We start from the raw sequence: 26,440 nt of genomic DNA on the forward strand, positions 1-26,440 counted from the left end.
AGAACCCAGTTTCAAAAACCTTGATTTCCACGGTTGCGCCGCTCACGCCACGCCACCCCACCCCCCACTCCATCCCACTTAATTTAGTCCCAGTCTGGATGTTTTTTTTTGTTTGTTTCTCCAACCTGGATTTAAACTTCATTTAGTGCTAGCAAACTTGGGAACAAAGGGAGCTTCCCTATGGAACTGAATCTAGTTTTTCTAATTAAAAACAAAGCCAGTGACGTGGTCGGCTTCTCGGTGGGAAGGCAAGAACTGACCCCTAAAGAAGAAACCCTCGGGCAGCTTCGCAATGAGACGCCAGTGCTCCACGGCAGCCCAGGGTGTTGGCAGAGGCGGGAGCTACGCCCACCAGCCGCCGCGGCGTAGGAAGCAGGGTCCCGCCCCCAGCCCCGGCCCCGCCCCCAGCCACGGTTTCCAGGCGACGCTCTGAAGCGGCGCGCTGGAGACCATGAGCAGTGTCCCGGAGTTTTATTCGAGGCGGCGGCGGTGGGACTCTCACTCTGCCCGGTCGGATGTAAGTGCAGCTTCGGCCGACCCCCACCCCACGGCGGGTAGAAGGACAACCCCGCGGCCCCCGCCCACCTCCGGCGCCCGAAGGGGCTTGGTGGCTGGGCCGCGGCCTTGCCTTCCGCGCTCCCCGGGAGGGGCGCCGCCGTAACCTGGGGCGAGCCGCACTCGAAGAGACCTGGGCAAAGTGGTCTACGAAAACCAGATGATGGAGGTGTGTTCAGCAAACGGTCAGAATTGAATTCCGGCTCCCCACGCTGATATCCAGATGTAGGGAAGTTCCACCTCACCACCTCTGATGGGTTGTCTGCGAAATAAGAAAGCCTCGGAGGAAGCAGCCCTGCTTGGTCCGGCTGGGACCCCCGGAGAGGAAAGGCTCCGGGCTGGTAGCTACGCAGCCTTAGAGAGCGCGAACCTGTAGTACGCTCGCTTGCTTTTGAAGGCCTGGGTCAGGGTTACAACAGGTGCTTAACTTCTCTGAAAGATTGGGGCCGCCTTGAGCACCAGTTTATTGTGGTCTAAGTCCCAATTAATCGGTAAATAGGTATGGTGAGCCTTGAGGTGATGCAGGCTCTTAGCCTTCCGCTGTTCCTTCCCTTCCTTCCTTTCTCCCCTACTTTCCTCCCTTCCTTACTGTTTACTGAAACTACACCCCGAAATAATAAGATAGAATCCTGGCATCAAGTTAAAAAAAGAAAGTTTAAGGCTCTATAGCGTTAAAGAGCAAATAGAATTATTGTTAAAAGTTCATTATGACGTGTTGCTTTTAAATTGAACCTTTAATTATTTTTGCTGCAATCATTTCATTTTACAGCAATTGGGATTGCGATTAGGTATGTGGTACTGGAAGGATGAAACCAAAACACTTGAATTCAGAAGGTAAATGTTAACAATTTTATTATATTATAGCTTTTATGAAAATTACATGTTTGTGTAAAAAAAAAAATTCAAGCAATACAGAAGAGTACAAAGAATAAAATGAATGTCTCCTGAACTCTCACCATCTGGAGATAACTATTTTGGCAGCCTTCCAGATATCACTTTCTGATGACATTTATCAGCTGCTTCCTATGTACCAGAAACTGTGCTAATCAGTTTATTAACGCTTTGAAACAGTTGCATGTTAATCCACTTTTATATATGAAGAAACTGATGTCAAAGGGCTAAGAAGTTTGAGGAAAGCTAACTGACTTGGCCAGATCACACAACTCAGAGGTGACTAAGATGTTTTAAATCTAGGTCTACTTGGTTAACACTCTATATTATTAACTACTTTATAAAATTGCTTTTTTGAGTTATAGAAAGAGTTTTACATTAATGAGACCGTGTTATACCTGCTGCAATAGACAGTAAATTTTACAAGGTAAAATTATTAGATTAGAAGAAAGAAAGTGAAAGTCACGTCCGACTCTTTGTGACCCAGGCCAGGATACTGGAGTGGGTAGCCTTTCCCTTCTCCAGGGGATCCTATCTTCCCAACCCAAGAATCAAACCCAGGTTTCCCGCATTGCAGGTGGATTCTTTACCAGCTGAGCCATAAGGGAAGCCCAAGAATACTGGAATGGGTAGACTATCCCTTCTCCAGCAGATCTTCCCTACCCAGAAATCGAACCAGGTTCTCCTGCATTGCAGGCAGATTCTTTACCAACTGAGCTACTAGGGAAGATTAGAACTAGTTTTAATTCTCCACTGGGAAAATATTGACTCTATTAAAAGTGTTTTTGCTAAACTAACAAGACTAGCCACCATCTGCTATGCACCTGTTATGTCCCAGGCATTTGCATATTTTTCTGATTCATAAAACAGCCTTGAAAGGTGAGTGTTAATATTTCCTCTCCACTTCATAGATAAAGAAACATGGCTCAGGGAGGTTAAGCAATTAAGCCAAAGTTACATAGTCAGAACAGCAGAACTGACATTTCGAACCAAGATTTATCTGATGCCAAAGTCCTTTCCACTTTAAACAGTATCTCCCTCCAATAGACTGTAAGCCCTCAGTGGCAGGAACTGTCTTAGTCATCTTCACATCCCTGAAGCCATCTCCAGAATTTCACAGAGTAGGCACTCACCAAATGTTTACTGAACAAGTGCATACTGTACTGAGGACATGGGGGCTGTGGGAGGGAATTTGGTGTCATATACCCAGATAATCTGCTTTGCAAAGTAACAGCTTGATCTCAGGAGTGTTCAAGTTCTAGCACATCAATTTAAGACCTTGGGAATTTCTTCCATGGTTTTGGTCTCCCTCCACCTAGGGTAGGTAGACCACCTTTTACACCCACTAGCCAACAGGAGTTCACAGACATCTAGGTACTCTCAGATTCAGGTCAAGAGAAGATGACCCCTTTTCCTCTCCCCCGCCTTGCAGTTCCTGGCATCTTTCCTGGATGAATGACACTGGGACTCTTACCCTTCAGAGAAGTAGTGCCCTATTCACAGGCAGAGTTTGTCTGACCTTTGCAGATTATACCCTGAGGAGGATAACTGTATCAGAATATAGCAGTATACCCATTATCTCCATGCATGAAATAACACAGTAATGGGCAGGGAAAGGGTAGTCATTATTTCTTAAGAAAAAGACCATGGAGAGTGGTTTGGAGGGAGACCTGGGTTCAAATCCTGGTTCTGCTACTAATTTGGTGGTCATAATTTGTCAAGTTACTTAGCCTTGTTAATTATAAGTTCCCTTATTCAGAAAATTAAATAATAATGCCTTCTGAGGAGTAAATGAGGGCATTGCATAGTTCATCAGCTTGCATGCCCATTTCTTTCTTATTTGTTAAAGAGGGAATACGTTGGAGACTTCCCTGGCTGTCCAGTGGTTAAGACTTCGTCTTCCAATGCAGGAGCATGGGTTCAATCCTTGGTCAGGGAGCTAAGATACCACATGCGTTGGGACCAAAAATCCAAACATAAAACAGAAGCAATATTGTAACAAATTCAATAAAGACTTTTAAAATGGTCCCCATCAGAGTATCTTTTGAAAAAAGGAATACCTTTATTCACAGGTGAGTTGGCCCACAAGACATGCATCTCTCTGACAGAGTGTCTGTAGTTCTATCATTTCGTGTTTCAGTTGCCTTCTACTTCCAGCTGAGAGAGAATCAGCCCCTGTCAGAGTCTTAAGGTCATGGACTCCCCTGAGGATGCACAGGAAACTATACCTTCAGAAGCCTTGGACTTATTTTTCACCATAGCCTAAGAAAAGACTCGTAACCCCTGAAGAGCTCTAACTGGTGTGGAAGCCAAGAGTGGTCCAACCCTCTGCATCTTAGTGATGAGTTCTAGGAGAAAATATGACTGTTTTTTCTCATTTGTTTCAGGGCAAAGGAAAATGACATGATTGTTCTATAAATATCAGGAAAGCACATCAACACAACATGGTCTAAATAGGTTGCCAGATTGAAGGGGGGACTGTGAAGATTGGAAGAAAGTATGGAGCTAGGTCAGACTGTGGTTTGGGAGCCAATCAGAGGTGCAATTTAAGGGACAATTTTCAATTATTACTAGTGCTGCTGCTTAGTGATTCCAAAAGCACTATGAGCATAGTCTGCTTTCAGAGCTATGGGAGGACACTCACAAGGAGGAATCCATCTCACCATCTGAACCAGAGGATGACTTTAGCCAAGTTAAAAACCACTCAGACAAGTGTGGGAAGGTGTTATGTGTCCAGAGGTCATAAAAATAAAGATGAAGGTTTAGCAGTAAATGTCAGACTGTTGGCTAAGGGCATGCACTGCCACAAGTTCCAAATGCTGAGACATGGTCAGCCTCTCTGAGCCTTAGTTCTCCATCAGTAAAATGACATCCATGTACTGGATGATTTTTTTGATGTCCTCTAACCCCAAATTCTATGGTCTTATGACTTTATAATTCTAAGTTCACTTGACTTAGTTCACAGACCTGATCTGTAAGATCCCAAATGTGTCCTTTTCCTTATCATAAGGCTCTCTCATCTCCAGTTTAACTCAGGCAAACTAATAGGGGAAGAAATGTTGAATTGTAGAGATGGATCTGAAACAAGGTTAGGAGGGAAGCAGTTTCATTTGACAATAACTGAGATTGGGTGTTTCTATATTCTCTCATCTTCTAGAGAAGAGAAACCATGGGACGGGCTGGTGACCTGAAATTTCTTTAGCCTGGGGGGAGAGTTAACAGCCAATGGCTTATAAGTGCCCAAAACACGTTGATGGTCCAAGGGAAAACTGAAAACAGCTTTGTGTTCTTATACAGGCTGGTTATATTAATATTAATGCTGCACATTAGATATCCAGCAAGCAGAATGGACTTCACAGAATGGACTTTCACATTTTAGAAAATGTCTAAATGTTTAGGGGAATTGACCATCTTGTTAAAGACTAAATGGTCTGTCAATAGAATGTATTGACCACACCACTTCCTCTATACCTCTATCAACATTTTTTAAGGTACATGGGTTATATAACAGTACATTCTTTTTATTCTTGGAGGAGGAAATGGCAGTCTACTCCAGTATTCTTTTTTTTTTTTTTTTTTAACTCCAGTATTCTTGCCTGGAAAATCCCATGGACGGAGGAGCCTAAAAGAAGGCTACAGTCCAAAGGTCAGAAAGAGTCAGACATGACAGCATGCACGTGACACAAATTCTTGTTATTACAAAAAAAAAAACACACCCGCAAATAATACAAAAGCATACAGCTCTCTTCATCACCACACCACCTCTGTCCTGTCCAATCCCCATCTCTCTCTGGAGATAGCCACTATCACCATTTTGTATCCTTTCACTTCTTTTTTTCTCACCATTCCCTCAGTCTTTCAGCACACCCTCCCCCTAAATACCCAATCCATGGAGACCAGTGATAAGAAGAGGACAAGAAAGAATGAAAAGTTCAGGAATCATCCACTAACCAACTTGGTGCCAATGTTCTGAAAAAAAAGAAAAAAGTCATTCCCTTGAGGTGACATATCTAAAAGTATATACATGCTTTTAGATTCTAACCTAGTTTTCAATCTGAATATTGCCAGGATGTTGGCAAAAACTCCTGGAAGAAGAAAGTACCAAACTGATAAACTTTATTATTCCTGTGGGAGGTGTTTCTCTAAAATTATGACTTTGTGGGCAACCAATGCCAGAAAAAATGTAAAGGAAGTTGTTTCAAAACTTATGTTGAAAAAAAAAAAAACATGTTGACAAGGAGATGATAAGAGTGTATGTTCATGCTTAGAGAATGATTAGTCTGGGAAAAAGTGCTGCTATCTACTGTATCTACACTTAAACTTAACAAAGAGACCTGTAACTGTGGGCAGAGATTAAGCTTCTAAGTCATGTTATCAGTGTGGCATTATTTCAGGCAGAAAAATAAACATCATAATCCACAATGGCTGCCAAACTAATGTATTTGGTAGACACCACAATTCTCTTAGAAAATGCATTCTTTATAAGGCAGGAACTGCATCCTGCTGATCTTTAAAACACTTTTTTCTGTTTTCCTATTAAGCATTTCCTAATAATCCTGAGAGTCTGCGCATTGACTGTAATCAGACAATGGTTTTTTTTAAATTTATTTTTTTATTGAAGGATAATTGCTTTACAGAATTTTGTTGTTTTCTGTCAAACCTCAACATGAATCAGCCATAGGTATACATATACCCCCCCCCCCCACCTTTTGAACCTCCCTCCCATCTCCCACCTCATCCCACCCCTCTTGGTTGATACAGAGCCCCTGTTTGAGTTTCCTGAGCCATACAGCAAATTCCCATTGGCTGTCTATTTTACACATGGTAATGTAAGTTTCCATGTTACTCTTTCCATACATCTCACCCTCTCCTCCCCTCTCCCCATGTCCAGAAGTCTATTCTCTGTGTCTGTTTCTCCACTACTGCCCTGTAAATAAATTCTTCAGTACCATTTTTCTAGATTCCGTGTATGTGTGTTAGAATATGATAGTTATCTTTCTCTTTCTGACTCACTTCACTCTGTATAATAGGTTCTAGGTTCATCCACCTTATCTGAACTGACTCAAATGTGTTCTTTTTTATGGTTGAGTAATATTCCATTGTGTATATGTACCACAACTTCTTTATCCGTTCATCTGTCGATGGACATCTAGGTTGCTTCCATGTTCTAACTATTGTAAATAGTGCTGCAGTGAACAATGGGATACATGTGTCTTTTTCAATTTTGGTTTCCTCAGGGTAGATACCTAGGAGTGGGATTGCTGAGTCATATGGTGATTTTATTCCTAGTTTTTTAAGGAATCTCCATACTGTCTTCCATAGTGGTTGTATCAATTTACATTCCCACCAACAGTGCAAGAGCATTCCTTTTTCTCCACACCCTGTCCAGCATTTATTGTTTGTAGACTTTTTGATGATGGCCATTCTGACCAGTGTGAGGCTATATCTCATTGTGGTTTTGATTTGCATTTCTCTGATTATGAGCAGTGTTGAGCATCTTTTCATGTCTTTGTTAGCCATCTGTATGTTTTCTTTGGAGAAATGTCTGTTTAGGTCTTTCCCCCACTTTTTGATTGGGTTGTTTTTCTGGCATTGAGTTGTATGAGCTGCTTGTATATTTTGGAAATTAATCCTTGGTCAGTTGTTTCATTTGCTATTATTTTCTCCCATTCTGAGGGTTGTCTTTTCACCTTGCTTATAGTTTCCTTTGCTGTGCAAAAGCTTATAAGTTTAATCAGGTCCACTTGTTTATTTTTGCTTTTATTTCCATTATTCTAGGAGGTGGGTCATATTTCTATTCTAGGGAGTGGGTCATTATTCTAGGAGGTGGGTCATAGAGAATCTTGCTTTGATTTATGTCATCGAGTGTTCTGTCTATGTGTTCCTCTGAGAGTTTTATAGTTTCTAGTCTTACCTGTAGGTGTTTAATCCATTTTGAGTTCATCTTTGTGTATGGTGTTAGGAAGTGTTCTAAATTTCATTCTTTTACATGTGTGTTCAGTTTTCCCAGCACCATTTATCGAAGAGGCTGTCTTTACCCCATTGTATATTCTTGCCTCCTTTGTCAAAAATAAGGTACCCATAGGTGCATAGGTTTATTTCTGGGCTTTCTATTTTGTTCCTTTGGTCTGTATTTCTGTTTGTGTGCCAGTACCATACTGTCTTGATGACCATAGCTTTGTGGTGTAACCTGAAGTCAAGAAAGTTGATTCTTCCAGCTCCGTTCTTCTTTCTCAAGACTGCTTTGGCTATTTGGGGTCTTTTGTGTTTCCATATGAATTGTGAAACTTTTTGTTCTAGTTTTATGAAAAATGCCATTGGTAATTTGATAGGGATCACATTGAATCTATAGATTGCATTTGGTAGTATAGTCATTTTCACAATATTGATTCTTCCTACCCAGGAACATGGAATATCTCTCCATCTGTTTATGTCATCTTTGATTTCTTTCATCAGTGTCTTATAATTTTCTATGTACAATTCTTTTGTCTCCTTAGGTAAGTTTATTCCTAGATATTTAATTCTTTCTGTTGCAATGGTGAATAGGATTGATTTCCTAATTTCTCTTTCTGATTTTTCATTGTTAGTATATAGAAATGCAAATGATTTCTGTGTATTGATTTTGTATCCTGCAACTTTGCTAAAAATCACTGATTAGCTCAAGTAATTTTCTGATACTATCTTTAGGGTTTTCTATGTACAGTATCATGTCACCTGCAAACAGAGCTTTACTACTTCTTTTCCAATCTGGATTCCTTTTATCTCTTTTTCTTCTCTGATTGCTGTAGCTAGGACTTCCAAAACTATGTTGAATAATAGTAGTGAAAGTGGACACCTTTGTCAGACAACACTTATTTTTGATATTACAGCAATGCCTGACACAGAGTGTGGCCTCAGTATATATTTATTGTTGCTTAATTGTGGTCCATTGTTAGTTAGGCCCATTACTGCTTAATAATGGTTGTACAAAAACTAAAGAGTCTAAGAAACCCTGAGTTAAGTAAAGGTCCTTAAACCTCCTTAGAGATAATCAAGCTTCTAGAAGAGTCCACAGCGATGACAACTGAGTCCTGCTTGGGAGGCACGACTGCCTGGTGGGTAAACACATGGCTCTGTAGCTAGAGAACTGGCCCCAGTTCTGGCTCTGCAACTTGCTAAGTGATCTTGGTCAGTTTACTTGATCTCTTTCTAAAATTCAGTCTTTCTCATAATGGACAAATTGTGACAGTAGTAATATTTTCCTCATAGAGTTGCTATGAGGATTGAATGAGATCATACTTCGAAGCACTTTGCACGTAACAAGTACTCAGTAAATTAAAAAAAAAAAAAAATCCTTCCAAATTGATCACAAGCCTTCTATTTCTTGTGAAGTTACAGCTGGAGTTTCAGATGAAATGTTTTGTTTATGGTGATATTCTGGGGTCTAGTGATATGCAGATGCCGAATACAAAGTCCGATCTTTTCATCTTTTCCTAGGTGGTGGTTCCACATGTGAATACATGGATTAAGTGTGGCTGTGCCTCCGATTCTCTCCAGGACACACAATACGTATCAGCCCTAAGGTTCCATGAGCCATGGCAATGCTCTGATTAGTTTCTCCCAAGAAAAGATGAAGTTCCTAATTTTCTCATTTCTATTACAGTTTTACACCTGCAGTAGAACTCAAGGAAAGAGGAAAGAAAGGCAAAGCAGTTCACTTTGTTGAAATTGATGGTCCAGCTTCAGACAGGTAGCTTAACTACCACCATGGCAGTGTTGCTGATAGTGCCTCTTAGCAGAATGGCTTACGCCTCTACAAACTCTTAAGAAAATATCACTCCCATCATCTTAAGTTGAAATGTAAATACGCATCAAGGAAAGAACATGCACTATTTCACAGTTATGATGGGAGCTAGTCATCCCAGTGTATCCTTGTGATAATTTGGCTACAAATGAATTTTCAGCTTCTTATACTTTTAAAAAGAATTGAAAAGGATAGATATGCCAAAAATAGATGAGCTAAATGTTCTATTTTGGGTGAAATTGGTATTTTCATTTTATGTCAGGCAGTATGCATTCCTCCTATCCCTAGCATAGTATATACAATGTTTAATAAAATATATTCCAAAATGATCCTACATTAAATGAAACCCATGCATAACACTCAGGGTCTTCTTACTTTATAGTAAATACTTTCTGTGCCTCAGGATAGATTAAATACAACTAAAATCTTTCAAAGGACTACTAAAGGGCTTCCCTGGGGATTCAGTGGTAAAGAATCCACCTGCTGTGCAGGAGATTCGAGTTCCATCCCTGATCCGGGGAGATCCCACATGCTGTGGAGCAGCTAGGCCCATGTCCCACAACTGTTGAGCCTGTGTTCTAGAGCCTGGGAGCCATATCTACTGAGTCCATGTGCTGCAACTGCAGAAGTCCACGTGCCCTAGAGCCTGTGGTCCCCAAAGAAAGAAGCCCTGGCAATGGGAAACCTGCTCACTGCAACTAAAGAGTAACCCCTGCTTGTGCAACCAGAAAACCCCTTGCAGCAACAAGGACCCAGCATAGCCAAAAATTAAAAAAAAAAATTTTTTTTTAAAGCACTCCTAGAAACTGTCATGTCCCCTAACAGGTTGACAGATAAACGGTTTGCTCTAAGAGATGATAAGTCTCCCAGAGGCTTGGAGAAACGGAGTCAGCAGGGCAACGTTACACTCCACGATGCTAAATGTGAGTAACTGTGTCATCACCCTTACATGTGTTCCCTGGTGTCAGCCTCTAAGGCAGCAGTTTGTTCCTTTTTCAACTGTCCATCTTCTCTCCCTTCAGTTGTGGCTTTGCTTTTACTACAAGATACTGAGATGCCGCGTATCTGTTCCTTTACAACATTTATGAGGTATGTAACGCTTGTGAGACGTTTTAGATCCTTTATCTTTTATTTTGAAGTCATTCCATCTGATAAATGATGAAAAATCTGAGTTTAGGAGGAAGAGCTGGCTCTATGCTAGCCATCCTCTCAGGATTCTGTTTCAAAGATTGAGACCAAAGGGAGAAAAAGTCAGGTCACAGGAGCCCAAAATAAAGTCAAAGAGTATGGAGAGCATATTGTCAGAGTTCCAGCAAGTATGCACTGTGTGTATGTTAGTTAAAGGGTATGCTCACTTACTGAAGATCAGTGTTCTCACGTCTGGCAGCCCCAAGTACTAGGTGTGTGACTCTGGCAGAGCTTCTTGTCCTTCCTAAGCGTCAGTTTCCTCAGATACAAGTTTGGAAGCCCTGGTGTCGCAGGTAGCTGTGCATGGAAGGTGCTCCACGTGACAGCTGCACTTGCGACCGCTCAGTGGAAAATGGGTGTCCTGACCTGTGGGAGCGCCCTCAGATTCCCTCAGCATTCAGTGAAGACCATTCATGGCAAACATCTGAGAGTCTCTGCCTGATGCTTGCTTTATTCTGTGGCAGGAGCACCCTCAGCCAGACTACAGGGCAAGCTTGGGACACTAGGGAGTCAGCGTCCCAGAAACAGCCTCCAGTCAGCGATGTGCTGGAGGGAGAGTTGGCAGATAAATAGCCCACCTTCCACCTGTCAGGATAACTCTTGAGTTTTCTACACTGTCTCCCAGAGTCCCCCATGGGACTGAACTACACAGTGATAATGAACTTGTTAGCACCCCTTTTCTGTCTCACCTCTCCGCTGCCTTACTGATGTTTACTCTGGTCACTTCCAAGTAAACTACTTACTCTCATATCTGTCTCATGCACGTTTCTGAGAGAACCCAGCCTAGGACAGGTAATTATTAATATCGTGGAAAAAAAAGTCTGCACTGCTCATCTTCATCTTGCTCTCAAGGTATGGTTAAGGAAAGCATGCCACAGTAAACATTTCCATCTGGGGCTAGAAAAGAAGCAGCAAAAATTTTGTAAGAATATTTGGAAAGAAAACAAAGGCTTTTAGTTTTAAAACACATGACGTAGGACTGTAAATCAATGCAATCTTTTTGGAGAGCAAAACTTATATGAAACTTTAATGTAGAGATATTCTGTGTCCTAGCCTTTTCACTTCTAGGAAGTTACTAAAAAATGTGGCTATGATTTTTGCATGATTACTGCAGCAATGTCTATAATATTTTTTAAAAACCTAAATATCCATCAGTATAGGATTAAATTATGAGCTACAGAATACTTTATCCAGCTGTTGAAAAAAATGAGAAAAATTTGTACACGGTATCATGGAAAAGAGGTCCATCCTACACAGATAAGTGACAGAAGCAAGTTTCAAAGACTTGTGTATACAGCATTGCCCCATTTGTTAGAAAAAAAATTTAAAGCATATATTCATGCATATGTATGTGTGTTGGTAGGGAAGGACCTTATATGTGCTCTAGAAAGGTTAGGATGGGTTCATGCCAAACTCTTAACAGTGGGTTCCACTAAGGAGTAAGATGGTGACCAAAAGAGTGAGGGGAGAGCCTTTTTACCTCATACATTTGTGTACATTTTTTAAACAATAAAGTTACCTATAGTATACAAAATTTTAAAAAATGAAAACTAACTGATAAGCAAAATTGTAATTCAATTGTGACCTCCTAAAAAGTTTTGCTTACAAAAGTCAGATTTCTTATATCTTCAACAGTTATAATAGATAGAATTTTAAATGTAAATTAGTTGTGTGATGGGTATGCTGACATGTACTTCTACTTCTTCTTGTGTTGTGTGCCCATGTATTTTTTTATGACTAGCTTCATGATTGAAATACGTTGTCATTATTTTCTTTTAATCTCCTCATAGGAATAAGAATCTTGACAATTTCCTTATGGCATTGTTGTACTACTTATATTATTACTTGGAAAAAATCTCACAGGAAAAGAAACCCAAAAGCTATATGGTGTAAGTAGAATTTTATAGTGCATTTAAAAAAATTGATTTCTTTATTTCTGGCTGAGCCTCGGGGCTTCCAGGATGTTAGTTCCCCACCAGGGACTGAACCCAGGGCCCTGGCAGTGAAAGCACCAGTCCTAACCGCTGGACCACCAGGAAATTCCCCATAGTGCACTTCAAAGCTGTATCACTGCCAGTATTAAAACTAACTTTTGTGTAGGCTAAAGAGATGATGGGAATTGAGAAATCTTGGATTATTAAGATAAAATGTTATTTAGTATTTCTCTTATAAGATAAAAAAAATAAAATGTTTATTATTTTTAAACATTTTATAGGGAGGAGTTCTCCAGTTTTTTTTTTTTTTTTGAGTTCTCCAGTTTTAATGCTCACTGAATAATTCAGATGGGTATTCTGTTAACTAAATATTCCAAATAATATAGACCAGCACTGCCCAATAGAAGAGTATGCTCAACTTTTGAGAGCTATGTATGTAATTTAAACTTTTCTGATAGCTATATTTTTAAATTGTAAAAAGATACAGGTGAAATTAATTTTAACAAGGTATTTTATTTAATCCAGTGACTCAAAAATATAATGATTCCAACTTGTAGTCAGTGTTAGGAAGTTATTAATAAAATACTTTACTTTTATTTAGCAAGTTTTTGAAATGAGATCTATTTTATAATATTCCTCAATTCAGAGGAATTGAACAATGTGGATATAGATATCATTTCTGTTTTTCATGCTTACAAAGTTCTTGCTAAAGCATTTGTAAGCATCTAATTAAAAAAAAAACTAAGAATTAAAAAAAATTAACAGGTTTGACCCAAATGATTTTCCGCATCACAGAAGAAAACAAGATTTCTTAGGCTACATATGCAGAATTTAATCACTTTAGGTGGAGGTGGCTCAGAGCTATACAGGGCAAGAATCTGGGAACTCAGCGTCCCAAGCGGAACAATGCCTCTCAGGCATGGTGACCTTTGCAAGCCATGAAACTTTTCCATTGCCCTCCCCAGTACATGTGGAACCAACCCAATGATTTAGCTCTTAGAAATGCTGGATAGGAGTCATCAGTTTGTTGCTGTGGAATGTTTTCAAAATGCAAAATCCTTGCACATAAACAAGCAGCCTGAGAAACATTTTGTGGACAGATGAATGTATTGGGATAGCAGTTTTCTAAGGAACCAAATAAATAATTCAAACATTGCTGCTCCAGTAAAGCCATTATAATATGCAACATCCAGCAGAGCAGCCAGGGATTATGAAGTGTTTCTATGGTAGCAGAGGGGCTCAAGCTAGCCGTGGGCTCAGAAACTTTGAGGAGTCTTACTGTTTCCAAAGATGAAATTTATTAGACTTTGATAGCATATTAGCTTTTATTTTGTATGGTGTTTTCAAATTCTGTAGGTTATTGCTACTCAAGTCAGAGACATTGTTTCAGTTCTTAATCTATAAGAATAGATAACAGAGAAGAAACGTTTCTTAGTTATTTTTGAAATGTACTAAAATTATAGAACCCAGTAATATTTGGTTAGGGGTTCCTTGGTGGCTCAGATGATAAAGAATCTGTCTGCAGTGCAGGAGACCTGGGTTCAATCCCTGGGTTGGGAAGATCCCCTGAAGAGGGGAATGGCTATCCACTCTAGTATTGTTGCCTGAAGAATTCCATGGACAGAGTAGTCTGGGGGGCTACAGTCCATGGGGTTGCAAAGAGTCAGACACAACTGAGCGACTAACACTCACCTTTTTTTTCAGTGATATTTGTATATTTTCATAGAATGAATCAGTTACATAATGACTGAAAAATTCAAGCCTTAAAAGTAATGGTTCTGTGGTGTGATTCTAAAAAAGCATACCTTCATTTTCAAGTTTCCATTAGTTGATTGGTTTATTTATTATAATAGAAACAAATTAAATTACATTGAGATATCTGGGCATAACTTAAAAATTAATTTCAGTCAAAATAATGAGGTCTAACATAGAGATAATAGTTAGCACTCACTTTCAGTTATTGTCCAGATTAGATAATACATTTTATCCTAACCTAGTGGTTGACACTTGGAAGGAAAGCCTATAACCTGTGAGAGGTGAGTGGGAAGAGATATAGAAAGATGTCAAAGATAAACTTTGATGATCTTAGATGACTAAAAGACCTCATTCCAGAAGAAGAAGCCTTATCCCCATTTTACCGATGATGAGGCTAAGGCTCAGAGAGTTTAAATAGCTGGCTGGAGGTTACCTGCCAAGTTAGTGGTGGAGCTGAGACCAGAACGCATGCCTCTGACTCCACAGTCTGTCTGTGTGGTGTGCTCTCATCCCTCACTAGTCAGATTGGCATTCTGTCGCTAAGGCTATCCATTTGTAATTAGGACTTACAGCTTCCGAACAAAGGCTCAATTATGTATGCAGTTTTAAACATCATAAGTATTTTCAAGTTGTTACAAGCTTCATAATTATAATTTTTAATGTTGGCATACCGTTCCATCAAGCCACTGTATGTTAGTGACTTATAGATCTGCCTGTTAAGAAGCAATGTAGTATAGTGATAACAGCACAGACTTTGGTGCCTGGCTTAAATCCCACAGGGACTCATATGTTAGATCCTTGTCAAGTCCTTAAACAGTAATTGGCTGTGTTACTCCAGCCTGTATTACTATTCCTATTATCCTTCCATTTTATATATTTTTGGAGTCTCCAGTTTTTCTGATAGACATAAATAATTGCATTGATACCTTCATATGTTACATTTCTCCCCTAACTTTGGATGATTTTTTAAAAAAATTTCCAGGAGAGATTGTTGGATCAAAACTTATGGCTAATTGTGTGGCACTTGAAATTATTACCAAAATTTTTTCCAGAGGATTATACCTGGGTTTGTTTTAAATGCTAGGCTCTACCCAGATTTAATGGAACCAAAATCTGAAAGAGGAGTTGGCATTGGAAATTTGGACTTCTAGCAAATACCCCAGGTGAAATTTTTTACACTATTAAGACTTGAGAACCATTTGCCCAAACATTTCAAACCATTTCTTCGTTGTTGTTTGGTTTGCTTTGTTTTCAGCAGCAAAAGGAGAGATTAACTATTGGCGGATTTGGCAAAGTAGAGGTAAAGGCTGAAGGTGGTGCTTCTGAAGGAAACAGGGAGGCAGGAAACAGTGATGGTCACTGGGGTGCTCCTGGGAGAGTGTGTGTTGGGTTATATGATATTTGGGCATTTAAAGTTGGAACCCACTTTTATCTTCTGCAGAAGCTCATGTTATTCTTATGACTCACAGGCCTTCTCACCATGTGTGATAAAGTTTTGTGCTTGGAAACATCTATGATATCCTTAAACCCACTCCCTTTCCCCACAGCTTATCCTCCTGTGGTTAGTCTAGTGGTTAACAGCAGAAGGGGCAGTCTGCTGTTCCTGTTGTTTAAAGTGCATTTCATCTGGTTTAAATCTTTCTGAAAACAAAAGGGCAGGAAACAAGATAGTGACACTTCATTTTTCAATAGCAATCACTGGAATATATTGTCGGCAATATTGTTTCCTATTGTATTGTACTGCAAAGCTTCTAAAATTAGGCTTCAGACATGCTATAACCTAAAAACAGATTGTCTTTTAGAAAGTACATTTGCAATTCAATTGGATGGGGCTGTGTTTTACTGGGAAGCAGGAAGGTGATTGTAATTGATGCCAGAGTTCCCAGAGTAGTTCCTCACTAGTGCCTTTTTAGCAAACGAAGAACTGAGGGTGGATAAACGTTGAGTAGTTCAAACATTGAGCCCCCAAACGTAGTAGGAACGTCAGAAAACCCATAGGCAGCTAAGGTGGGAAAGTCTCCATGGCTGTTATAGCGAAACAGCAGGAAAGTGGGCTACTCACTGCCTCAGAAACTAGGATAGGGAATTTGTTAGTTGAGCTGTTCTCAATTAGGACTGTCTCTGTATAAAATTAAGGGTACATCAGTCTCTCAACCGTGTCTGACTCTTTGAGACCCCATGGGCTGAAGCACGCCAGGCCTCCCTGTCCATCACCAACTCCTGGAGTTTACTCAAACTCATATCTATTGAGTCCGTGATGCCATTCAACCATCTCATCCTCAGCCCCTTTTCCTCCCACCCTCAATCTTTCACAGCATCAGAATCTTTTCAAATGAGCTCTTTGCATCAGGTGGCCAAAGTATTGGAGTTCAATCCTTCCAATGAACACTCAGGACTCTCAAGAGTACATAGCACACAGTATATAAAGAATCTTTAAAAAATGAATACTCAGGACTTCCCTGGTGGTACACTGGATAGGAACCCCCCTGTCACTGCAGAGGACACAGGTTTGATCCCTCATCTGGGAAGATCCCTCAGGCTGCAGAGCAACTAAGCCCATGAGCCACAACTACTGAGCCCACGCTCTAGAGCCTGTGCCCCGCAACAAGAGAAGGCACTGTAATGAGAAGCCCTCACACTGCAATGGAAGAGTAACCCTCTGCGACTAGGAAAGGCCCAGGTTCAGGACTGAAAACTCAGCACAACCAAAAATAAATAAAATAAATTAATAATATTCGGCATAAACTGGAGATGCTGATTACAATGATAAATGCCAAGGACTTGGAGGACCTTCCTCTGCCCCAGCTCAAATAAAAAAAAAGAAACGATAAGTGAAATGTGTTGACTCACTTCTGTTTCTTTCAAAATAGTTTATACTTCTGACTTTTCACTAGTTGATAAAGACATTTACCAAATTAATCCAGATTATTGTTTTTCTCTTCAGGGGGCCTTGTAGAGAAAAAAGAAATTAATCCAGATTTTTGTTTTTCTTTTCAGAGGCCTTGTAGAGAAAAAAGAAATGGAAATGATTATCAGTAAGTTAGAAGCAGCACAGAAATACTTGGCACAGAAGTACTGTGTCCTCGTCCTGGGCTTGGGAATGCCTGATAAGCATCACATGAGCTGCGGAAAGTAAGCACCCATTTAGATCTTCACTTGTGTGTATATCCACATCCTTAACGACCCTTAACTTTGACTTTTGGTGCCCTTGAGAAAGGCTTATTCTTTGTTGTACAGAATAAGTGGGCTCAACTGAGACTGTCCCAAACTCATGTAATGTAGTGTTGGAGAGAGCCAAGTGAGTCCAGGAAGAACCCCAGAATCTCAGCCGATTTTTTTTTCTTTCTTTCAATTAAAGTTGATTTACAATGCTGTGTTAGTTTCTAGTGTGACAGGTATTTTAACAACCTGCTACCACTTGGGTTTAAGTTTCTTTCAGATTGAATAGGATTGAAACATATATATTACTGTATGTAAAATAGATAGCTAGTAGGAAGTTGCAGTATACACAGGGAGCTCAGCCTGGTGCTCTGATGACCTAGAGGGGTGGGATGAGGAGGGATGTTCAAGAGAGAGGGGACATATGTATACTTACTTCTGATTCACGTTGTTGTATGGCAGAAACCAACACAATATTATCAAGCAATTATCTTCCAAATAAAAGAGTAAGAACAGTAAAAGTAAAAAAATTCTCTCAAATTATATCAGCTCAATGAAATCTTGCTTTCCTGTTGCCAGACAAGGGCTACTTGGCTGCCTTGGGTAAGAAGCCGAGTGATGGGCCAGTGTTGAAGTGGGTATTGGGTGTGTCCTCTGCCCTTCTGCTGCTTGTTTTTTAGAAACAGTTGTGGGTATGAGTAAGGTAGGAGTAGTAAAATGACCCCATTTGTGGAAGGATATTTTTTACCTTAGGATGACAGTTTATAATAACTAATATAATTAAAATTTTAAACTGTCATATCACAGGAAAGTTGGGGATCACAGGAGAGAAAATTCCAATCCTTAACCCCAAATCTCCCTCTCTGAGTACTAATTTCACAATAGGCTCAAGACCCGTCTCTGGTCATGGTCAGACTTTTAAAATTTTTTTAAACTTTATTGGCAAAGAACCCAATACATAATTTCTCTTGTCTCCACATTCCCCCACATTTTTCAAAATACAAATATTTGTATTGTATATACTTTTATGTGTTCCACATTTTTTCTGTGAGCCTTATTCTAGTATTCTGCTTATATAATCTCACCTACTACTTTGAATAGCACTGTGATTATTCTGTGATAAAATGTACCAGTTTGCTTAATCATTCCTCTTATGTACACTGTGTAGTTTCAGTTTTTATGCTTTCTGTTTTAACATTGAATATCTTTATATAAGTAACTTTGTTCATTTGCGCTGTTTTTTTGTTGTTGTTATTCAGTCATTGAGTCATGTCTGACTCTTTGCCACCTCATGGATTATAGCACGCCAGGTTTCTCTGTCCTCCACTATCTCCCAGAGTTTGGTCAAATTCATGTCCATTGAGTCAGTGATGCCATCTAACCATCTCATTCTCTGCTGCCCCCTTCTCCTTTTGCCTTCAATCTTTCCCAGCATCAGGATTTTTTCCAGTGAGTCAGCTCTTCACATCAGGTGGTCAAAGTATTCTAGCTTCAGCTTCAACAAGTCCTTCCAATGAATATTCAGGGTTGGTTTTCTTTAGGATTGACTAGTTTGATCTCCTTGCTGTCCAAGGGACCCTCCAAAGTGTTCTCCAGCACCACAGTTCAAAAACATCAGTTCTTCAGCACTCAGCTTTTTTTAATGGTCCAGCTCTCACATCAATGCATGACTACTGGAAAAACCATAGCTTTGACTATATGGACCTTTGTCAGCAAAGTGATTTCTCTGCTTTTTAATATACTGTCTAGATTTATCAGGAATAAAGTGGCTAGACCAAAGCAGAAACTCAGTTGTGGCTGTGTCTGGTGGTGAAAGTAAAGTCCAATGCTGTAAAGAACAATATTCCATAGGAACTGGAATTGGAGTTGAAAGGAAAAATATAACAAATCTAGACAGCTTCCTAGTGTCTTTTCCTCTTCTTTAAAGGACACTAACCCCATTATGGGGCCACATCCTCTTGACCTCATCTAAGCTCAGTTATCCCCCAAAGGCCCCAATTCCAATTATCATCACTTTGGAAAGGTTTTAAGGGCTTCAACATATGAATTAGGGTGGAGGAAAGACACATTCCATCTATAACAAGGTTAAAAGAACACTCTAAAAAACATTTTTAAGTACATTTTTATTACATTGTATTTTTTTATACAAATTTTTAAAAGAACTCATTTTTACAAGTGATTGCCTCAGTACATTACCTAGAGATGTTGGTCTTTCTGCCATTGTGGGTCATGTCACCTGCTTTGGAGAATAATCAGTTTTTTAGCTCACTACCCCCATTCACGTAACAAATTTTATATAGGCCAAATTGCTGAACAATGGATATTGAGTAAAACAGATTATAACATGACTTTACCAGAAAAAGTTGTTAATTGGCCATGGGTGTTGATTGTATCCTTGCATGAAGTTTGTATTGCTCTTTTTGGTTGTTTTTATTTAGAGAAGATAAGGACAATGTTTTTGCCAGTTATGAGTTATGAACTGATTTTAACATTATTTAACTTCTTCCTGTTGTGAACAAGCTTCTATTCTGTGTATTTTCTGACTTTTCTTTCTAATGTATGCATACTTAATGTTGGACTAGAACACCTTATGCTGTTTATCTCTGGAGATAAAGCTTTCAGTAGAACCAATAATTTAGCGGCTGTTAATTTAGTGCTTTCATGATTCTTGAGAAGTAGGAGGACATGTCTTTCTGTTCTAAATACATCTGTGAAATCCTGATATTACAAAAGCTTCAGCAAAATTTTGATGAACTTGTTGAGTAAAAGTGCTGTGTTTTCCGGGATAGATGAGAAAACCTCCAAATGGCACAGGCCCATAGAACTGGATCTGGTCTTTGGTTATGGCCAATTCTGGCTCCAACCCCACCTCTACCCTAGAAGGCATACCCTCCTCCTCTGCGCTCAGGGCAGCTGTCACCTGACTGGCGGTGGGGATGGGAATGGGGACAAAGAGGTTTCTTTGAAGCTCAGGTGCTTAAGTCATCTTAAAGTCCTTCTCCCCAACCCTTACCTTCAGTCACTTGCACCAAGGCCTCTTTTCCCTCCCCAAAGCACATGCCTTTGAAATTTCTCTTCCCTTGTACAGAGCAGGCCTTGACCATCTTTTAAACCTAAGGCAGCAGGGGTCCTAGTGGGAACACAGTTTTTTTTTCTCTCCCCACCCCAGAACCCCATATGTCTGGCTCTAGGCTTTACACCCCTTCAGGAATGACTGAAAATATGATTTGGTTTAGAGCTAAGAGTCTCATTTAGCAGGAAGGAAAAAGAAACCACAAACAGACTGTGACAGTCTCTGAGTTTACCAACAGCCTGGCTTCCCCCTCTTTCCTTTGGATTTTACCCTCGCAGGTAAATGTAAGGCCTCTTTGTTGACCAGCATGGCAGCCACTTACCACCTGTGGCTACTGAGTGCTTGGAATGTGGCTGATCCACATTAATATGTGCTGTAAGTGTGAAATATGCACTGTAGAAGGAGTTTAAAAGTGAATAAAATAACTCACTGATAACTTAAAATATTGATTATATATTGAAATGATAATATTTGGGGGTAAAATAAGTATATTATTAAAATTAATATCACCTGTTTCTTTTTACTGTTACTCCTAGAAGGTTTTAAGTCACATTTGTGGGTTGTATTATATTTCTTCTGGATTACGCTCTTATCAACCTGTGTCTGTTTTGTTTCTGACTCTTTTTGCATCCAATAGCCATAACCACTGTTTGAGATTTTTTTTTTCTTTATTTTAAAGTCAGTCTCTAGTTCTTTATTTCCATTCCTGCTAACACCTTGTGTTACCTCTTCACCACTGTTTCCCTCTTCTCACCTCCCGGACATACACTTTACCAGATATATTTGGAAGAATGTATTTCCTTGCTGGCTTGTTTATCCTGAATTTATACTCATTATGTATATCTTGAATTTCTATTAATTTATTTTAGCTTTTTCTATGAGTCCCACTTTATTTATTTTTTTAATAAAGTGTAGTTAATTTACAATGTTGTGTTAATTTCTGCTGTACAAAGTGATTCAGTCACATAAACATCATTTTTCATGTTCTTTTCCATTATGGTTTATCACAGGATATATTGATTAACCAAACACTAGGGGTTTTGAGCTGGGTAACCTCGGAAGTTGAAGAAAAAGACATTGGCACTCATTCACAGTGCCTTTTTGATAGCATTTATGTGAGCAAATAGTTATGAGATCATTGGTAATAATCTGCAAAGAGCCCTTTTGAAGATAAAGGATTGCCTAGATCACTGGAATATTGAGCTTCCCTTTTAACCTATAGTTGTGATTTGTTTTATTTCAGGGGGAAAATATCAGATACACAAAAAGACTGGAAATTCTTTGAGGTGAGTTACTTACCTTTGGGGACTCTGCTGTTTGACATGAAACATGAAGTATAGCAATAACCAATAGTTACTTTTCAGGCAGATATTTTTAGTAAATATCTTCTAAAAAGGATCCTAATAAACTGTGTGCCATTCCTTAAATCTTTGGTCTGATTTTCCTCCTGCAAAAGTGAGTACGTGTATAAGTTCCTACAGCTCTTCAGGCATGTGGAGAGAGTGGGTCATCTTGGTTTGCGTCTCCTTAGCGGTGTTCCATAGACAGGAGTTTCCCATGTCATTTTTCATGTCATTGCTGTGGACTGTGATTCTTGTCTGTCTTCTGTCGTAGTCCTTTTATACATTCTGTACATACGTAGCCTGGATTGTCTTCCGACGTCAACACTTCACAGAGATTGAGGAAGAAATAGGAAGGCTCTTTCGTTCCAACATGTTCAACATTCCTCGAAGGAAGCGTGAGGATGAAGAGTCAGGAGGGGAAAAGAAGCGCATGACTTTTGTACAATTCAGGTATGACCTTTTGACTCTCCTAAGTTCAAGGACGTTGCTAGAAAACAGGATGATGTGACCTAAATGTCATCCCTACTTCTCCCTGCCAGGAGAATGATGGCAAAACGCCCAGCGATTAAAAAAGCCATTCACATGCGCTCTCCAGTCATGTCCACTCTGCTGCCCTCTCTCAGAGAAAAAGCTCAGAATGTCTCTGAGAAAAAGTACCGTCAAATAGGCACGAAATTCCCAGCCCAGATGCAAGAGCCCAGGGAAACTCTGGACTCTTTGCACATGCCAATGTAAGTGGCCCCAGGGGAGAGGAAGGAGAGACAGAGAGTTGTGTGTTGCTTCCTAGTTGGGACCCAGGAGGGGCAGGGGCTCAGATACAGTGCTTCTGCCAGAAAGTTGAAAAAAGGTGGAAACACAGTCTTCCTACCATCCCTGGCTCCTGTCCACCTGTTTTCTTTCCAGATCAGCTCTTGGTATACGCATCTAGGCTAGAAAAAACTAGAAAGTTATACTAGACTTCAAACAGTTTTAATTTGGTGAAGTGAGTAGCAGACTTTGTAAGACTGAGGTTTTCCCATTAGAAGAATAATCTTTGGGAAATGTGGTACAAAATCTTGCTCGGTGTCAAGTTTTTGGACCCATATTTAAGACTACAGTGGTGGTTCATAGAAATAGGGAAAGCTTAAAAAAAGTAATAGGTGCATAAATCTGTGTGTGTGTGTGTGTGTGTGTGTGTATCAGTCTTAGCTTTATACACATACAAAGCACAACCTTAGTTGTGCCTTAGTGTTTGACCTCAGCAAAGATTCATCTATACCAATAATTCTTTCCACAGAGTTGGCATCTTGGGGGAGCCTCGATGTCAGTTCAACCCCCATACCCTTATCCCCCTTGATCCAGAAGAAAGCATGAAGTCTGGGAAATCGTCTTCCCTGATAGAAAGAAATAACGTGAGGATTCAGGATACACTGGACTTAGTCATGAGAACACTGTCCTCTCAAACAACATTCCCTAAATAATCTATACATTCCACTTCTGTAGTTAATTCTTATATTTGAAGTAAACTACTTTGACTTAATCACTTATATAAGACTAATGTTTATTATTAAACTTTAAAATTTATCCAGATTATCTTGCTAAAAGTTCAACAGTAGACTAAAGAATTCTAGGAAGCTTTTGAAAAGCTCATTTTGCTATATTTAATAGTTTATTTTGTTAATTATTTACTTTCTTGGCTTTACATGACTGTTTAGAGTAATGTATTAGGACATTTGCCTTTTTATACTGCTCAATGAACAATGCAAAGAAGTAGAAGAAAACAATAAAATGGGAAAGACTAGAGATCTCTAAGAAAATTGGAGCTATCAAAGGAACATTTCATGCCAGGATGGGCATGATGAAGGACAAAAATGGTGAAGACTTAACAGAGGTAGAAGAGGTTAAGGAGAGGTGGCAGGAATACACAGAAGAACTGTACAAAAAAGGTATTGATGACCCAGATAACCATGATGGTATCGTCACTCACCTAGAGCCAGACATCCTGGTATATGAAGTCAAGTGGACCTTAGGAAGCATTACTACCAATAAAGCTAGTGGAAGTGATGGAATTCCAGCTGAGCTATTTAAAATCCTAAAAGATGCTGTTAAAGTGCTGCACTCAATATGTCAGCAAATTTAGAAAACTCAGCAGTGGCTGCAGGACTGGAAAATGTCAGTTTTCTTCCCAATTCCAAAGAAGGGCAGTGTTAAAAAATGTTCAAAAGTGAAAGTTGCTTAGTCATGTCCAACTCTTTGTGACCCCATGGACTATAGCCTGCCAGGCTCCCCGTCCAGGGAATTTTCCAGGCAAGAATGCTGGAGTGACTTGCCATTCCCTTCTTCAGGGGATCTTCCCAACCTGGGGATCGAACCTGGGTCTCCTACATTGGAGGCAGATTCTTTACCATCTGAGTCACCACACCACCAGACAACTGGGCTCACTTCCTATGCTAGTAAAGTGAAAGAAAGTAAAAGTCACTCAGTCGTGTCCAACTCTTTGCCACCCCATGAACTGTACAGTACATGGAATTTTCCAGGCCAGATTACTGGAGTGGGTAGCCTTTCCCTTCTCCAGGGAATCTTCCCAACCCGGGGATTAAACGCAGGTCTCCTGCATTGCAGGGGGATTCTTTACCAGCTGAGCCAGCAAGGGAAGTCCAAGAATACTGGAGTGGGTAGCCTACCCCTTCTCCAGGGGATCTTCCTGACCCAGGAATTGAACTGGGGTCTCCTGCATTGCAGGTGGATTCTTTACCAACTGAGCTACCAGGGAAGCCCCATGCTGGTAAGGTTGTGTTCAACATCCTTCAAGCTAGGCTTCAGCAGTACTTGAATGGAGAACTTCCAAATGTACAAGCTGGGTTTAGAAAAGGCAGAGGAACCAGAGATCAAATTGCCAACATTCGTTGGATCATAGAGAAAGCAAGGGAATTCCCCAAAAACATTTACTTTTGCTTCATTGACTACACGAAAGCCTTTGACTGTGTGGTTCACAGCAAAGTGTGGAAGGTTTTTAAAGAGTAGGAATACCAGATCGTTTTGACCTGGCTCCTGAGAAACCTGTATGCAGGTCAAGAAGCAACAGTTAGAACCTTACATGGAACAACAGACTGGTTCAAAGTTAGGAAAGGAGTATGACAAGGCTGAATATTGTCACTCTGTTTATTTAACTTATATGCTGAATACATCATGCAAAATATTGGGCTGGATGAGTTACAAGCTGGAATCAAGACTGCTGGGAGAAGTATCAACAACCTCAGATATGCAGATGATACCACTCTAATGGCAGAAAGGGGTACTGAAGAGCCTTTTGATGAGGGTAAAGGAGGAGAGTAAAAAAGCTGGCTTAAAACTCAACATAAAAAAAACAAAGATCATGGCATCTGGTCCCATCACTTCATGGCAAGTAGAGGGGAAAGAGTGGAAGTAGTAATAGATTTTTTTCTTCTTGGGCTCCAAAATCACAGGCTGGTGACTGCAGCCATGAAATTAAAAGACCCTTGCTTCTTGGAAAGAAGGCTATGACAAACATAGATAGTGTATTAAAAAGCAAAGGAAAAGAAAAAAAGCAAAGACATCACTTTGTCAACAAAGGTCCATATAGTCAAAGCTTTGGTCTTTCTAGTAGTTATGTAAGGATGTAAGAGTTGGATCATAAAGAAGGCTGAGCACCTTAAGAGAATTGATGCTTTTGAACTGTGATGCTGGAGAAGACTCTTGAGAGTCCTTTGGACAGCAAGGAGATCAAACCAGTGAATCCTAAAGAAAATCAACCCTAAATATTCATTGGAAGGACTGATGCAGAAACTCCAATACTTTGGCCACCTGATGCCAAGAGCCAATTCACTGGAAAAGTCCCCGATTCTGGGAAAGATTGAAGGTAAAGTAGAAGAGGGAGGCAGAGGATGAGATGCTTATATAGCATCACCAATGAATGCAATGGATATGAACTTGGGTAAACTCTGGGAGATGGTGAGGGACAGGGAGGCCTGGTGTGCTGCAGTCTCAAAGAGTAAGACATAACAGAAGAACATTCTGTTTTCATTTTTGAGTTCCTTTTTGTTTTATGAGAGAGAGTAATTGGTACATCTGAAAACAAAATATCATAAAAAGGCAAAATAGAATATTTTTAACATTAAATCTCTTTCTGTGGCTATATTATTATTGGCATTGGGATATAAAGTACATCTGACTCATTTAAAGGCCTTTTAGCATGTACATTTCATTCATTTTTTTCATTTGTTTATTTAAAAAAACTTATGTTTCTAGCCCTTGCTCTATCCACATCCTTGTGCTGGTTTATGTAAGGAAAAAAGATCATCAAAACAGAGACCATATCCTCTGATCTGAGTAGTCAAGAGAGGATCAGTAAAACACATGCCTGCTAGTGATACAACACTGAATGAGTTAGACCTTTAAAGAGATAAATCCAAGTGCCCTTTGAGGACAGATCAATAGATCACTACAGCCCTCACTTCCAGGGGAATTGGGCTTCCCTCATAGCTTAGTTGGTAAAGAATCCACCTGCAATGCAGGAGACCTGGGTTTGATCCCTGGGTTGGGAAGATCCCCTGGAGAAGGGAAAGGCTACCCTCTCTGGTATTCTGGCCTGGAGAATTCCATTGACTCTATAGTCCATGGGGTGGCAAAGAGTCGGACATAACTGAGCGACTTTCACTCTCACTTGTCACTTTTCCAGGGGAGTCAGGAGCGTTCAGATTTTGAAATTGGTGTTGTGGGGACTGGGTGGCACTAAACAGGAGCCTCCAGTCGAGAGAGA

General features: G+C 40.0%; 1 protein-coding gene across 7 annotated transcripts; it reads left to right on the forward strand.

Moving 5' to 3' along the window:
* The first annotated feature begins 411 nt into the window (after window positions 1–411).
* Window positions 412–25,771, forward strand: PPP1R36 (protein phosphatase 1 regulatory subunit 36). 7 transcript variants are annotated; one of them, XM_065941328.1, is made up of 11 exons: window positions 412–517; window positions 8,923–9,008; window positions 9,089–9,175; window positions 10,055–10,152; window positions 10,252–10,318; window positions 12,208–12,306; window positions 17,104–17,238; window positions 21,582–21,624; window positions 21,953–22,131; window positions 22,221–22,412; window positions 22,958–25,771. In XM_065941328.1, the coding sequence occupies exons 1-11, from the start codon at window positions 452–454 to the stop codon at window positions 23,139–23,141; spliced, it is 1,236 nt and encodes a 411-aa protein (XP_065797400.1). In that variant the 5' UTR covers window positions 412–451; the 3' UTR covers window positions 23,142–25,771. The 7 variants fall into 7 exon arrangements, with proteins under 7 accessions (XP_065797400.1, XP_065797407.1, XP_065797405.1 ...); XM_065941330.1 differs by lacking the exon at window positions 8,923–9,008 and adding an exon at window positions 1,325–1,389 and having other exon boundaries at window positions 421–517; XM_065941332.1 differs by lacking the exons at window positions 412–517; window positions 8,923–9,008 and adding exons at window positions 529–724; window positions 1,325–1,389.
* The last annotated feature ends 669 nt before the right edge of the window (window positions 25,772–26,440 follow it).

The sequence above is a fragment of the Muntiacus reevesi genome, chromosome 7 (genome assembly GCF_963930625.1).
Source record: "Muntiacus reevesi chromosome 7, mMunRee1.1, whole genome shotgun sequence".
Lineage (NCBI taxonomy): Eukaryota > Metazoa > Chordata > Mammalia > Artiodactyla > Cervidae > Muntiacus > Muntiacus reevesi.